Raw genomic sequence first — 16,823 nt, forward strand, 5'->3', positions numbered from 1 at the left:
TTTAACTACTCGCGATGTAATTTTGATGAGTTAAACCTTTTGTTTGATTTGAATTGGGACCATCTTTTTGGAAATGCAGATGTAACTGGTTGTTATGATATTTTTAAGTCAACAATTTATGACATCTGTGTGAATAGCATCCCTTTTCATAGAGCACCAAAAAATAAACGTTTTGCATCTAAAATACATTGGTCAAAAAAGCCTAACCAAAATTTAATTCTATAAATAAATTGACCGGAAAAAGTCATTATAAACGTCCGTGGTTATCCAAAGAACTCAAACGGTTAAGGAATTTGAAGAATAAGTTCTATAAAAAGCATAAACGCTCTACCAATGCCAATGTTCGCGAGCGCTACATATTTTACAGAGCTGAATTTAATAACCTCAATAGATTTTTGTATCGGAGGTACATTCATAATGTTGAAAACAGTATTAAATGTAACCTTAAATTTTTTGGAGCTACACTAAGTCGAAAAAGAATTGTTCGGATATTCCGACATCGGTCCACCCTAGAGGTGTTTTGGCGAACTCACTTTCGGAAGCGGCTGACTTATTCGCTGAATTATTTTCCTCGAATTTCGTTACGGATAATAGTAGTGGAGTTTCGTCTGAATATCTGCCAATTGTTGATACTTCCATCTATTTCGGGAAGCTATGCTTGACTGCCTTGGACATAGCTGATGGCATTGACCAGCTAAATATGTCAACCATAACTGACGCAGATGGCCTCTCGGCTGTCCTGTTGAAAAGTTGTTCATCATTGATTGTTCCTTTAAGGCACATATTTAATATCTCACTATCTGCCGGAGTTTTTATTTATGCATAGAAATTGACTTTTATTACGGCTATCCTTAAAGGTGGTAACAAAAATGATGTCGAAAATTATAGGCCGATATCCAAACTTACCACTGTGTCAAAGCTATTTTGAGTGCATAGTTAAGAGTAAAATTTACTTCTCCGTGAAACATCTACTATGTCCTCAGCAGCAGGGTTCGTTGCGGGTAGATCTACCATAACTAATCTGGCTGTTTTTACGGAAGACTGTTTGGATTCCTTTCAAAAGGGCTACCAAATCGACGCGGTCTATACTGATTTTTCTAAGGCTTGCGATAGGGTATCGCATCGAATACTACTAGCAAAACTTGAATGCTTGGGCTTTCACTCTGAGTTTCTGAAGTGGATCTCTTCTTACTTAGAGAACAGAAGTTGTGTCGTTCGTCTAGATAATCTGTCATATTTTCCATTCGCCCCAACTTCCGGTGTCCCCCAGGGCAGCGTTTTGGGTCCGCTACTATTTGTCATATTTATTAACAACATATACTCTTGCTTTTCAAGGTGTAAGTTTCTTCTTTATGCTGATGACTTAAAAGTTTCCCATGAAATCAAGTGCTTGGAGGATTCTTTAATCTTACAAAATGAGTTAGAAACTTATTCCATTGGTGTGTCCGTAATCTTCTATTCCTAAATATTGGTAAGAGTCATTTTACCACTTATGCTTAAGGTTCTGGTTTAGTTCCTACATCGTATAGTGTCTCAGACGTTCAATTAAAAAAGTCAACTGAAGTTAAAGATTTGGGTGTGTATTTTGATACCAAGCTGATTTCACCACTCACATAAGCTATATATAGTTTCTAAAGCGTACGCGATGTTGGCTTTTATCCGCCGTAAATGCTCATTTTCAGATCCTTATACTCTCAAACTATTGTACACATCTTTAGTTAGATCGAGGTTGGAGTATGCGGTATTTGTTTGGAGACCTTTATATCAAGAGGTTGGAGCCTGTTCAGAGAGCTTTTGTTCACTTTGCGTTGCGGTCGATGAACTTTGTAGACCCTGTACCATCATATCACTCTCGCTGTTTACTGATAAATCGTATGTCACTAGACTCCAGGCGAACTCTGTTGTCAATGTGCGTTGTCTTTGATATCGTTTCGGGCTCAATTGACTGTTCTTACCTCCTCATGAAAATTCGTTTTAATGTACCCTGTCGTATCCTGCGTTGTAACGATTTGTTTTATATGGGTGTTGCTAGAACGGTTTATGCAATGAATGGTCCCCTTAGGAGGACACTTTCTCAATTTAATGCTTATTCCTATTCCTTGTCGTTTGATTTTAGTTGTAATAAATTTATTATTATAAATTTGTATATTAACAGTCTAAAAACACCTTGTTTGTTGATTAAATAAATAAATATAAATAGGCGTACGACTTAACCGATGTGTGTGGATGAAGCTGAGCACCTCTGTATACACTTTTAGTTCAACCTGCTGAATTCTTGTGTGCCGGATCTCTTCCTAGTGCTTGCTAAAATGCCGCCTTTTATTCCTGAAAAACAGATACGCATCAATCAGTTGTCTTTTAGGATTCCAAGGTTTTTGGGAGTTTATTATACACTGTTCGTTCAGCATACCATTTCCTACCTTTATGAGGAGTATTACCTTATTATATAAGTGATGTTCACGTGTCAAAAGTAGACGTCTATCAGTTATGAGGGTGAAGTTTTGCCAATCCTAAAGCCTCCCTCAGTTTATTTCTTTTACGCTTAACGATTTCACCGAGGGCACGTTGCACATGAGCTGCTAGCCAATTCCTTTATAGGAATTTAGCAGCTTTCTTTGAGGGGAGCTTCAAGAGGTCACGTTTCTTCAATTCTTCGTGCCGATGCCTGCCGACCACTCAAGTAATTCGCGGTTGGACTAGATTTTCAGTCTCGTTGGATGTCAGCGCATCAAACATTTGTATACTGCCGGGCTGCAGCATCTATTTATTAACCATAATATATTTCTTCCAACATCTGGGCGTGGCAATGGTTAAGCAATAAATACCTCAGTGGTATAAGCGAAAATGCTGGAATGTGTGTCCACGGAAGCACTGAGACTAGGCCATAATTGAGCTGCATGCAAAATACACTAAACTATTATCTCAAAAGAAATTGCAAATTATATATTTTTCGTATTAAAAAAAAAATTTAATTCACTAAAAAGCGAACTTCTGTTAGAACCCCCGTATGTATTTTACATTTAGACATTTTCATTTGTTAAAAAGGGTGTACTCACCACTACGCTTTTCAACACGGCTCTACATTGTGGAGTGAGTCTTTGATAAATATTACTCTCTGTTGCTCTCAAACTGTGCACGTAACACTGTAGCGCGCATAAACTATGTAATATGTAAGTGACTTGTAGTTGGTGGCTAAGGCCCAGTTTTTCAGTACATGTTCAACTCATTTTGTCAGTTAAACTACGCTTAAACTTATTCTGCAGTTTTTCAGTCTACTTTAACTGAAGTTTAAGCTGAGGTTAAGCAGCCGATCTAGCAGGGTTAAACTCTCATTAACCTATCAGTTATTTACGTTCGTTCGAAATTGTGTCGAATATACCCAACAAGCATTTGGGCTTGAGTACCATTAGAGCTCATGTTGATAACTAGGCATACTTTTAAAATCTCAAGAGTTGTTTCGAAACAGTGGCTCAACTCGAGAATCATAGCGTACTCAGCAAAAGAGGGAATTTTTTATAAAGCAAAAAATGATTACACTTAAATTGAAAAAATTTAATTCCGAACTTGCGGTTCTCTAACTGGACTCCATACTACAGTATTTTCACGAAAATGAAATGAAATATATATAATTTAAAAAATAAATAAATTTGACGCGATAACCTCCGAAGAGAATTAGGCCTGGCTGCCCTTCCAATTAGCGTCGTGCTCTTTAAATTTTTCATGGCTGAAATACACTCGGAGTGCTTGCCAAACACTGCCGAGGGGCGACCCCGCTTAGAAAAATTGTCTACTAATTGAAGATTCTTGTGTCTAAAATTTTGCTTTTGCTTTGCCACGGGCGTGAACCCAGGATCTTCAGTGTGGTAGGCGGAGCACGTTACCATCACACCACGGCGGCTGCCTATATAATTTATTTTTGAATAACTACGCTTCATTACTGCTATCAACCAGGTGTTTATTTCTCACAATAAACAGATGTTGGTTTTGGTGATAACACCTTGGAGATTTTTTTCGACTCCACCTCAACTCGATTGGCAATGTAGAATATCAACTGGAGAAAGGTGTTGAATATACATTTGAGAACTGTACATTTCTCAAGATATCTCGAAATTAGGATAATAATTGGAAAATATTAATGACATTGGAGATCAACTCGAAGACTTTTAATTTTACAAAATTTTTCAAAAGTTGGGTAGTGATTGGAGAATGAAGTTAGATATCAACTCGAGAACTATCTGGTTTAAGACTAACTAGATAATGATGTTGGATATCACTTCCGGAACTAGATATATATTTCGCTGGAGAACTTTTTTTCCATGTTTGTTGGGTAAACAAAATCCAGCTGTTGCCGTATCTAAAAATTATCTAGATAATAAAAAACCAATGTTGCCGCACAAAAAACATACCCCAAAGGTGGCCTTAAACTGGGACTGAAAAACTGCTCAGTAGTTTAACTGGAGTTTAAATTTGACTAGAGTTTAAGCAAACTTAGTTTAAGCTTAGCTTAACCAACTACTGAAAAACCAGGCCTAAGAGCCGTTTCCTACAAATCTAAATGCATAAACTGAGAATGTCTCATCTTTTCATTCATGAAACTGGGTGTTGTTGGAAAGTGAAATATAGTCTGAAAGCGAGGCAGGCATGACCGAAAGGGGGATTTGGAGTGTTCTTGACAGATGTACTCGAAGAATAAGTTGATCGGTTACTGTAACGGCTGACAGAAGAAATCGGGCTCAATAAGCGGATTGAGTTACATTATCCTGGAACAACCCTTAAAATCCTTGTGTTTCGACAATTAACTATTCCCGGTGCATATTGAAACTCCTCTGAGGTACAGGAACTCGAAACTATCAAAAGTTTGATATAGAATTGAACTAGATGTGGGCAATCAAAAAGAAGCTGAAAATTTCTTTCTTTACCATGTTAAAGCGAGCTCACTGTTAAAGTGATTATTAAAGACATTCCCCGAAGGTTTTATGGAGTGTTATCGATGCTGCTGGTGCTTTACCTGATATTGGTCTAATATGTTGCGGAAACTAGCATCATTAAGATACTAGCCCGACCATCTCGCCAACGATTTGGTATGACCTTTTTGAACCTTCCCGTCTTCTGCTAGCAGCTTTGGATCAAGAAGTTGTGCTGCACAACCTCTGGAGCTGGCTGTTACTGTTTTGATTCTATCCTCCGATAGAAAGAAAGAAAGATACCATCCTAGCTTGAAAGGCGGGTGTAAAGTGCGACTTGTATTTGCCTGTGGGAAACGCCTGCCGCAACAGCGTAGTCCATTGGACCAGTAAGTGTAAAGTGAGACTACCAAATTCTTATGAATTCTGGAGCTTTTCCTTACCTGCGGCAAACCAAAGTTCCTGTTAAAGGTCAAGAAGTAGGGGAGATGGTCTGATATAGTATCTACTTCAGGAACCTGTCGAGGTTACCATTGTGGCGAAACACTAGTCCAGCATCCGTCCTCTCTACTGAACCTGTAGCAGTCATGCGAACGTACAATGATAAGTGATCAAGGATGGACAGATGGATGGAAGGACTGGTGAAATGGCTAGACCTCAGATCTCAGATAGACTGAATGTGTCCATAGTGTTAGCAGAACTCGTTCGATGACAAAACGGAAAAGTCCAATTAGGTACCAGGGCTTATGAAATAATGGGTTGGTGTCGAAATTCTGTATGTACAAAATTCTAAAAACAAAATTCTGCTTTCTAAAATTCTGCTTTCAAAATTCTGTATTACAAAATTCTGTATTAAAATATAATGTTAACAATGTTAAAGAGGTCATGTAATTATTTTGAAACAGTGCGTCATGCACAGTAATTCTGCGTAGAACACCTTTCGGCATAGGCGGCCTTCGGCCGCGTTTATAAAAAATAACCCTGGGCTACGCCATGCCAAGTCTGGGTGTGTAGTATAACCGTGGCTACCGCCACGGTGATGTCCTTCTGCGTAGTATATTCTTCTACGTAGGCGGCCTTCGGCCGCACTTAAAAAGAATAACCCTTAGCCGATCCAACACCGGCTACCGCAGGCCATGATTCCGGAATTTTGACTTCCAGAATTAAACATGCAGAATTTTGAAAAAGCAGAATTTTGTTCAAGCATAACTTTTTTGCAATTTACAGAATTTTGACTTCCAAAATTAAACATGCAGAATTTTGAAAAAGCAGAATCTTAGAAAGCAGAATTTTAGAAAGCAGAATTTTAAAAAAGCAGAATTTTGTTCAAGCAGAACTTTTTTGCAATTTACAGAATTTTGTCACCCAGAATTTTGTAATACAGAATAATGACACGCTCCCGAAATAATTCCATCCTCTTGGCAAATGCTAGAAGTTTTCTAAAACCTAGCTCAATTGCAGCCTCGAGGTCTGGCAACGCTGCTACCTCTAGTAGCTGGGGCTTTGACCTCGTGAGTGCAGGACACGAACGCAACACGTGCTTAATATTTTGTTCCAGTTTTACGCACTACCTAGATCTGAGAAGTCCTATTTTATAAGCATGTGACGCCAGAAGGCACTATCCAGTTAGCACGCCCATCATGAGCCTTAAGTTTTCTTTCTTTAGAGATATAAGCAGCTTTGTAAGTCTAATATCGTAATATCGTAGGATTTCCACTTGATCTTAGAAATTTTGCAGCCCTGCGCTTCTGTCCACGCCTTGGCCATAAAGGTACAAGCCACGGGTAGGTGAGGTTGACAATTGGGTTGGAGAAGCTATATATTGCGTTGGCAACCCCTTGAACGGGTTGCGCTACACAACCCCTTGAATCAATTTGGTATTTTGGTCGCCTCTTACGATAGGAATACCTGCCGGAGGGATATAATAAGCCCCCTAACCCACAGGGATAGGCGTTTACCGTCGATTCGTCAAGTGCAGCACCCTTCTTTGGAAACCCATCGGCCTTTTCGTTACCTTCAATCCTTTTATGACCGGGAGCTCAGCGTAGATGTTTGGCCGGCCTGAGCGATATCCCTCGAAAGATTGTTTGCATTCCAGGACACTTCGGGAGTGTATCAGGTGCGGGCGGGCTACACAAAATTTGTGGAACGTTAGCCAAAACTTCTTCTCGCAAAGTTGAAGCTCTTGGTATAGCGTGTAAATGCGGCCTTACTGCAACGTTTATTTTACTAATACAAAGCTAAGAAAAAATAAATAAATGTAAGCCGTGATAACCTCCAAAGAGATTTTAGGCCGAACTTCTCTTCCAATTTGCGTTGTCCTCCTTTTTTTAATTTTTCCTACAAATTGACTGGATGGGACCTACCTGTTTTAAGGCGACTCCGACGGTATTTGCGAGGCAGATGAGCTTTCACTGAGAGCTTTTCATGGCAGAAGTACACTCGGAGTGCTTTCCAAACACTGACGAGGGGCGACTCCGCTTAGAAAAATGTTCTTCTAATTTAAAAAAATGTGTTTCTAAAATTTTTATGTTGCTTTTCCAGGATATTCGGTGTGGTAGGCGGAGCACGCTACCGTCACACCACGGCGGTCGCTCATACAAAGTTATAATGTTATTTATTTTCTTTTGTTGATTTTCCGACAAGGTCCTTTTGATTATATTTATGTGGCACCCGATACGAGTACCGCGTCGATATTTTGCATTCGATTTCACGTCCCCAGCGATGTCTTGCAAATCCCGTATCCACACATTCAATGAGGTAGGGTTAGGCTGAACTGGCAGGTCCGTGAGAACCTCACATAGGCTGAATGAGTTTGTTTAATGACCAAATAAAAACCCCTATTAAAATCAAGATCTATGTAAAAAAAATACCCCATCCTCTGAGCAAATACGAAAAGCTTTCTAGGAGCTATGCCTCATTCTGCTTCTAGATATGATAGCTGTATCCCTCCTAATAGCTGCAGTCTTGGCGGGCGCCGGGCGCGCATTCAAAAAAACTTTTCTCTTCTTCAAAATCATACATTTTTATTCTCACTTTACATCCTTAATAAATAAATAAATAGTTTACAAAATATCTCACAATTTACACGCTTAGATCACTAAAAAAAATATGCGCCCCACACGAACGCACAGCCGCCCCTAACCCGACTCACCCTTCTAAAACTAAATTATCGTATTTTTAATCCAAAACTCTTTGATCATATCCGAGCCCTTCTCAGCAATCATAATCACTGGCGCGTTTGTATTAGCACTCACCAGTTTTGGCATTATACTCGCATCGATGACACGTAAGCCGCGTATACCATAAACTCTTAGTTGCGGATCTACCACAGCATCCGGATCCCAATAGGGTCCCATTTTACACGTACCCACTGGATGATAAATAGTAACCGTATAATGACGTATCATACACTCCCAATAGGGATCGGTAAACATTTGCAAATTTTGACAGCCAGGCCATTTTATCGATGATATGCGTGAACCGAAGCGTTGCATGGATTTAGTGCGCGAGAGAGCAACTGCAATTTTTGCACCCTCAACCAGCGTCTTCGTATCGAGCTCGTCGCTTAAGTAATTCGGATAAATGTATGGATACTCGAAGGGATTATTGCTACGCAATTTAATCGAGCCAATGCTACGTGGCCGCAACAGCATTGGTATAATGCTCCAGGCATCGTGATTGTTGATCTTCTCGAATACAGTACGATAAAAAGCATCGGTCAGACCATGCGCTTTGCGTAATTGTGAACCGCCATCTGAATTCGTAGAACCCGAAACAAAATGAAACTCAATATCGGGCCAATCAATCGAAGAGTTTGCATATTTTGTGTTGACAAAAGCAAGACCCTCAACGCCGCCAAGTATGGTGAGTGGTCCTTGACCAAAGACGGCGTATTGCAACACTGTCGACATAGAATGGAAACGACTTTCCACAATTGAAACCGGTTGATTAACAAGAAATGTGAGACCACCTAGTCCAATGTGATCCTGCAAATTCTCGCCCACATTTAGATCATTGATTACCGGAATGCGATGTTTTGTCAACTCTTTGCGTGGTCCAATACCCGACAGCATCAGTAGTTGCGGCGAATTAACAGAACCGCCCGATAAAATGACTTCCTTCGTAGCGCGTATATGATAAACACGCTGATCCTTAACAAATTCAACACCAAAGGCTAATTTGGTCACGGGATCGATCATTATGCGCGTCACATGTGAGTGCATGGAAATGTGTAGATTAGGACGTAAACGTGCTGGTCGCAAAAACGCTTTTGCTGTGCTGCAACGACTACCACGTCGAGTCGTACCTTGTGCTATCATAAAACCAGCTTGCTTTTCACCATTCAAATCACGATTCTCGTAGCCGATTTCGACGCCGGCCTCGACAAAACTGGCCGCCAGTGGTGTGTGATAGGGTGCCTCACCTACCGTCAAGTAACCACCGGTAGAGTGATAAGGCGTGCTGGCCAAGTAGGGGTTTGTGTTATCTTCCGACTTTTTGAAATAGTACAAAGCATCGCGATAACCCCAACCAGGGTTGCCCATTTCCTCCCAATTGTCATAATCGATTTTACTGCCACGCAAATACAACATGTAATTTAAAACGCTGGAACCGCCAAGCACTTTACCGCGTGGCCAATTACAGCGACCGTTGTTCATGGCTGTTAAAGCAGAAATATGGACATTAACAACCTTTTAATTTAAGTTGTATACGCTCAGAACTTACCCAAGCAAAACTTCCCCGATGGCTCCGTCTTATATTTCCAATCCATTTTGCTTAACTGCAAATAGCCTGCCATAAGTGGTACATCTGAAATTTCAGTCTCATCTCCGCCAGCCTCTAATAGTAGAACATTCCAATTCTCCACTTCAGTCAACCGATTGGCCACTACTGCTCCCGCTGAACCTGCTCCTATCACTATAAAGTCGTAATGATCTAATATCTCATCTGTGGGTAGATCTTCAGCTCTAGATTCTGGATCCATTATCTCTTCGTATTGAAAATATGCTATAGCCGCTACCAACATCGGTATAAACCAGCTGTTACTAGTGGCAGCAGTCACTGCGCCACCTATCGCCGTGGCGGCTCCAACAATTGCACTCATTTTGACAAATTGGAAAGAGAAGATTTTCTTCAAATTTTCTTACTTTCTTACGAAGACATCTGGGGTCAACTGTAATTAAAGAAGAAAAATATATATTTATAAGTTGTGGTATTTAAAACATCTCTTGGAAAGTACCTAGCTTCGTCCGTCCATTTGACATCAAATGAAAGTACACGAAGTGCGCCTTATTATACAAGACATTTGTCGCAGACGCTTGGAGAAGAAAAAAATGTCATCATCTAGCTTCTTAATGCTTTCTATCTTTTTGCAATCAGAAAACCTTGGAGTTGGCTTATTTTAATCCTAAGAGAGCTTATGCGAATTCAGCTCAAGTCCTATCCCGAACTGTATGGCTGTAACAAAGCTATACATGAAAGAATTGGGAACAGTTTTCATGGTTTGGTTATGTATGTTAATGTTAATGCATGCCAGTGAATCCCAGTGAGAATCTACCTATAAACTACAGCTGCCATTAGCTGTGAATCATAACAGTGGTGGGAGTTCCAGATCACATAGGTACTCTTTTCACCGATAAATTTGCGAAGAAACCCACTGATCGGATTGAATGAAATAGTCGAGCAACATCGGGCTTGTGTTGTCACATGCAAGTAATGACTTGCGTCTGTGTGATCAAACACACTTGAATCCACACCAATGAAAACCAAACCAAGCTCCTAATTAGTTTCAAATGTCGAAACATATTGTAACGTATTTACTGCAATTCCCCTTATTTGCAATCTTCTGCCAACGTTCGTATCGCAAAACTGTTGAATAACTCCAATATTGAATAATGGAAAACTGGCCTTTATTAAAGTACTTCACAATAACACTTATACTTTGCAAGGAATAGCTTGCTTAATAACCAAACTGTTTGATAGCTCAAATGAAACTGAATTCCAGCGCCTCTACATTTGCTGCCTTTTATACTCTCTGATTTCAACGTTCGCATCTTCTAGGCGCTTCCATTTCCAGAATCTACTAGATGCCATCAGCTCTCAAACTTCTCAGCTGTAACTACAATTGCACGATTTTATAGCCTCTCTCATTGTATACTTTCAGGAGTATCTCAGATATATGCATGTGTTTGTGCATTGATTCTCCGCTGCTCATATACGTACATGGTACATATGTGTAGACGCAATTGTTGTTTCGTTTATTTAGATACATAATGATTGATCTATGGATGTGCATGATATCACTGTTTAGCATCGGCTTAGAGATAGCAGCACCCCTTAGTTTTGCTAATATTCGTAACACTGCCCTCCACCTAAGTCTGATCGTCCCGATTAGACAAATCTGCCGATCTAAACGTTGCCAGCCTTTCCAAATGGACCACTTTCATTTTGGTTCGTGGTTTGCCGATGGTTTGTATGCGGTACACTACATCGGTGATCCGTTTTACAACTTGGAATGACCTTCCCAATTACACTGCAATTTCGGGGTCAAACCTGTTTTACGTTGTGGGTTGTATAACAGCACCAAATCTCCTTCCTGAAAACCTTCAGAATTAATTGCTTTATCGCATCTGACTTTCATCTTGTCACTCATAATCTTTGTTCGTTGCCTTATCAGATCATGTATTTCTCTTAGCTCTTCTTCTAAATCACTAGTGGATTTCTTGACATTTCTCTCCGCATTGGCATCTATCCAAAACTTCAAATCAGCTGGCAGTCTAAGGTCATTGCCAAAAATTACTTTTGCAGGGGTTTGGCCCGTTGTCTCATGCACTTCTGATCGGTAAGCCATCAAGAATAATGGTATGTGGGTATCCCACTCTTTATGGTACTTGTCTACTACTTTCCTTAAGTGCTCCTCCAATGTTCTATTGAATCGTTCTACCATACCATCGGATTGAGGATGCAATGCAGTTGTCCGTGTTTTTCGAATGCCCAATGATTTACACATTTCCTGGAACACAGCTGATTCAAAATTCCTGCCTTGGTCAGAATGTAACTCCATTGGTACACCATACCTTGCAACCCAATTGTTTATAAACACTTCTGCTACCAGTACTTATTTGTTTCCGCCGTTGCTAGTAGGAAATGGACCTGCGACATCCATGGCGATCCTTTCAAATGGTGCACCTGAAATATACTGCTTCATCTGGCCATGACTTCGGGTTCTGGGCCCTTTCGCTCTGCTGGAAACCTTGAAGTTCGCAATCCACTCAGTGACCGACTGACGGCAACCAACCCAATAGAATCTCTGTTTAATCTTGTCGAGCGTCTTCGTGATTCCAAGATGACCTCCACTTGGACCATTATGCAGCTCGCTGAGCACGTCAGGAATCCTCTTTCTGGGAACAACTATCAGTTTCTTCTTGCATTTACCATCCTCACTCTCCCATACTCGATGAAGGCAACCGGATATCAATTCTAAACTGTTCCACTGTGCCCAATATGACTTCACAATGAGACTCTCTGCTGACATCTCTTCTCTGTTTGGTCTTTCGTTTCGTTCGAGCCCTTGCATAACACGTGACAGATATGTATCTTCTAGCTGACACTTTCTTAGCTGTTCCTTGTCCCATTTATCTGTACATGTTATAGTCATTAGCCTGACATCTATAATGTCTTCTTTAGCCTCGGCTTTTGAACAGTGCTTGCATTCAAAACTACATGGTCTTCGTGACATTGCATCGGCATTTCCATGGGTACTCCCTTTTCGATGCTCAATGGAAAAGTCATAGCTTTGTAGTCGCTCGATCCACCGTGACAATTGTCCTTCCGGATTACGGAAATGCAGAAGCCATTTAAAGCTGCGTGATCTGTCCTGACACGGAATCGCTGGCCGTAGAGGTATTTGTGAAAATGTTTAATGCACTCTACCAATGCCAACAGCTCTCTCCGCGTAACGCAGTAGTTCCTCTGGTTTTCCACATTTAAAGCATTTGACGGCACCATCGTTTTTCTGCTGCGTTCCTTTTAATGCTTCCAAAATTGTGTCTACCCAGTCTGGCCTTTCCACTTCCACGCGATGAGCTTTGTATGTGGGCTTACTCAAAAGTGACGCTGTTTCCTGAGTCAGCGCATGGGATATCGTTTCTGCGAATGTGGGTTTTGGGTTTGCATATGTCGCTCGCTTCGTTTCTACGTCCCGTATGCCGTTTAAAAAACTCTGGATTTTTACCCTCTCGGTGTACTCCACGGGTGCGTCCGCATTTGCCAAATGAGCCAACCTTTCAACATCCGAAGCAAATTCTTGCAAAGTCTCATTAGCTTTTTGGTAACGGTTTTGCAATTCTATTTGATACATCTGTTTCCTGTGTTCGCTTCTGTACCTCTTTTCTACAGCAGCCAGCAATGCGTCATAACTGTTCCGTTCGTACTCTGGAATAGTCTGTAAGATTTCCGCGGCAGGCCTTTTCAGTGCCACGAACAGAGCTGCAACTCTATCTTCAGCATTCGAGTGGTTCACTGCTGCGGTCTTCTCAAACTGTAGCTTAAAGACCTGAAAAGGAACAGAACCGTCTAAGGATGGTGTCTTTACCTTTGGATTACTCGACCTTTCAAAGCTTCTATCTCGGCATCCATTTTGTCCTCGAGCTGTACAATTTTTGTATTCTGTGCTTCTAACTGCGAAGACATTTGTGCCACCTGCAATGATAAGCGCTCATCTTGTGCTTCCATCTTGGATGTAATCTGTGTCGACATTTCTGAAATAGGTACGCGTTTCTTGTGCTTCAATCTTCGATGTTATTTCTGACGACATTTCTGCAATACGTGTCTTCTGTTCTTCCATCTTGGATGTTATACGGTTCTCCTGGGATTCTAGTTGAGATGTCATACTTATCTTTTGTTCTTCCAGTTGAGATGGCAGTTGAGACGTTATATCTGTCTTTTGCGATTCCAGTTGAGAAGCCACTGTCGATGTTTGAGCAGATGTTGCAGCCAAAATCATGTTCAAGTCTGTGCTCGTAACTGTCTGCGTAACTGTCTCTTCCATTTTCGTTGTTTCCTCGCCATCAAGATGAAAGTCATACTCTTCCACGTCAATTCCTTCTAATTCCATTGCCTCTCGTAGTCGTGCCTGAAGTTCGAGTTTAATGCCGGTTGTATTCAATCCACGGCTCTCCAACTCCTTCTTCAGTTGCTGGATCTTCAATTCACTGAACTTTGCCTTTTTGTCTTCTGGAATTTATTCAACAATTCCTCTTCTGACACCAATTGTAATGAATTTACTGCAATTCCCCTTATTTGCAATCTTCTGCCAACGTTCGTATCGCTAAACTGTTGAATAAATAACTCCAATATTGAATAATGGAAAAATGGCCTTTATTAAAGTACTTCACAATAACACTTATACTTTGCAACGAATAACTTGCTTAATAACCAAACTGATTGATAGCTCAAATGAAACTGAATTCCAGCGCCTCTACATTTGCTGCCTTTTATACTCTCTGATTTCAACGTTCGCATCTTCTAGGCGCTTCCATTTCCAGAATCTACTAGATGCCATCAGCTCTCAAACTTCTCAGCTGTAACTACAATTGCACGATTTTATAGCCTCTCTCATTGCATACTTTCAGGAGTATCTCAGATATATGCATGTGTTTGTGCATTGATTCTCCGCTGCTCGTATACGTACATGGTACATATGTGTAGACGCAATTATTGTTTCGTTTATGCAAAGAGGATAAATACAATAAGAGCCGTCACTCGTTATATTTTTGGCATTTACTCGATGTATACTGAGAGGTAGTCGCTACTTTTTTTTGGGCGAGATGTTTATAAATGTCTTCTATACATTTTCGTGGGGTATTTGTGTTTATTTTTCGCCTGTATTTAATTAGTTTATTTAATTCTCTTTCCAAAAATCATAGTTGCACAAGGGGCCTACACGGCATGGATAAATGCGAGACAATTAAAAATGTCCCTCTCAGAAAACATTCGGCATCAATTTTTTCAATTTCCAGCGAGATACTCGCCACAAAATAACGAGTGACGGCTCTTATTGTATTTATCCTCTTTGGTTTATGTAGATACATATTGATTGATCTATGGATGTGCATGATATCACTGTTTAACATCGGCTTAGAGATAGCAGCACCCCTTAGTTTTGCTAATATTCGTAACAATATTGAATTTGAGCTCAGATAGGGCTTTTTGAAACAAAATCTGACATAGAGCGTTATTCAAACGTTTTCTGAGATAGGGCCTTTTCGAAACGGCAGCCGAGACAGGGTGGTATTCCACTCAGCAGTAAAAAGCCTTGTAGGAAAGGCTGTAGCTCATATAAGTCGTACACAATATGTCACCATAACATAACCTAACAAATTCAGCCCCATAAATACTTTCAGTTGAGACTCGTTCGAAGCAGCCCAAGAAGCGTGAGTGGGGACATAGGTTGCTACGAAGGCATCGAGTCCCGGGAATCCCGAATCACGGGCCTCGCTAGCCATTTTTCCATTCCGAAATTCCGGGATTTCATGTAAAAAATTCCCGGTACTTCGGTATTTTTTCGGGATCTCATATTACAAATTTTAATATCTTTAATTGGCTTATTTTTGTAAGTTTCAATTTAAAACCACAGGAAATCCTCCTTTCCTGGTAAGGTACAGCCCTCTCTAGACGGTACAAAATTCAATGAATATATTTCGAAGAAAACAGACATTTTTCTAATAAATGGTTTTTGTTGAACTTCTGATATTTGTATATGTTACATAATAATTTTTGAACCAAAACTCAAAATAAACAGTCTCTTGATGATCCTGATAAATCTCGTGGTCCCGGGATTGCAAAATATTTTTGGGATTCGATGCCACATTTGCAACTTTCAGAGATGTTTGCACCATCCTTAGTTTGTCACTTATCTGTAATCGAATTCGATTTTTTCTGCAAAACATTCACAATAATCGATTTATCTGGGGCAAGTCACATCCATCTCTGGTTAAGATAAAATTTAACTGAATGATGGAAAACTTTCAGATAGTTTCAGTTGACATTTTAATTTTCGCCAACACATGATGACCACCCTCAACTAAAATCGATAATTGTAAATATTTCATGGAATAAATCGCAGGAAGCTTTTGTCAATACTCGTCACAAATCACCTAAACAGATTGCGCATTCACGAGTTCAAAATTACTTCGTTCTGCGCATCTACATCATAGTTAACTCTTGAGCGAATAAAAAAAGAGCAAGAAAAAAAGAGCTAAAGGAATAGTCAATTCATACGCCATAAAAAACAGCTGATCTAATGTTTTATGCGCAATGCGCAATCTTCTTGTGTGATTTGTGAATACTCGTTCACCAAAAAAACAGCTGATAGTAACATCGTCACAATCACGCAGGATGTTGCGTTTGTAAATATAAGCAGCTCTTCAGACTTATTGAAACCTACTTTGTCTTGTCCATTCACATACAGAATTTCGCGAAGCACTGTTACAAATACTCCAACTATGCCATAAGAATACTTGCTAACATATTTCGTTTCCTATTCATTCGTTAATATGCAGTTTTTAGTTGTTAAAAACGTTGGAAAAGTACAAAAGAGCAGAGACGTAAAGCTATAGAGTATGGCCAACGACGGACAGCAAAAGAAATTGTCAAACTGGCGGCAGGTAATTCACCCCATTACCTACTTGAAGATTAGTAAAAAAACGCGGTGTTTTCGTTGAAATTTCACAAAAAAGTAATTGAAAATGTTAAAAAATAGTTAATTCGGGGTTATTATGTCAAAATAATATTTTTATAGCGTTGGAATTGACGAATTTCATGCCACATTTCCTCAATGGTGAATTACCTATCCGCGACTTGATGGTTTACTGTTTCCCACTATTCGTTCTGTTGGCGGTTCTCTATTGTGCCTGC

General features: G+C 40.1%; 2 protein-coding genes across 3 annotated transcripts in view; one reads left to right on the plus strand and one right to left on the minus strand.

Annotated features, from left to right (window-relative positions):
• Window positions 1–16,823, plus strand: part of Flo2 (flotillin-2) — a 305,802-nt gene that overhangs the window by 162,545 nt on the left and 126,434 nt on the right. The window lies entirely within an intron of this gene.
• The window catches only part of LOC137249823 (glucose dehydrogenase [FAD, quinone]), a 37,860-nt gene continuing 28,940 nt past the window's right edge, over window positions 7,904–16,823 (minus strand). The window contains exons 1-3 of one of the 2 annotated variants that reach the window (XM_067781778.1): window positions 10,147–10,445; window positions 9,633–10,080; window positions 7,904–9,567 (exon numbers count right to left, since the gene is read on the minus strand). In XM_067781778.1, coding sequence (XP_067637879.1) covers window positions 8,069–9,567; window positions 9,633–10,011 — 1,878 coding nt within the window. In that variant the 5' untranslated portion in view covers window positions 10,012–10,080; window positions 10,147–10,445 and the 3' untranslated portion in view covers window positions 7,904–8,068. Of the gene's footprint in view, window positions 9,568–9,632; window positions 10,081–10,146; window positions 10,446–16,823 lie in introns of those variants that run through there. The other variant, XM_067781777.1, reaches the window with a different exon arrangement.

Source organism: Eurosta solidaginis, chromosome 4 (assembly GCF_040869045.1).
Source record: "Eurosta solidaginis isolate ZX-2024a chromosome 4, ASM4086904v1, whole genome shotgun sequence".
Lineage (NCBI taxonomy): Eukaryota > Metazoa > Arthropoda > Insecta > Diptera > Tephritidae > Eurosta > Eurosta solidaginis.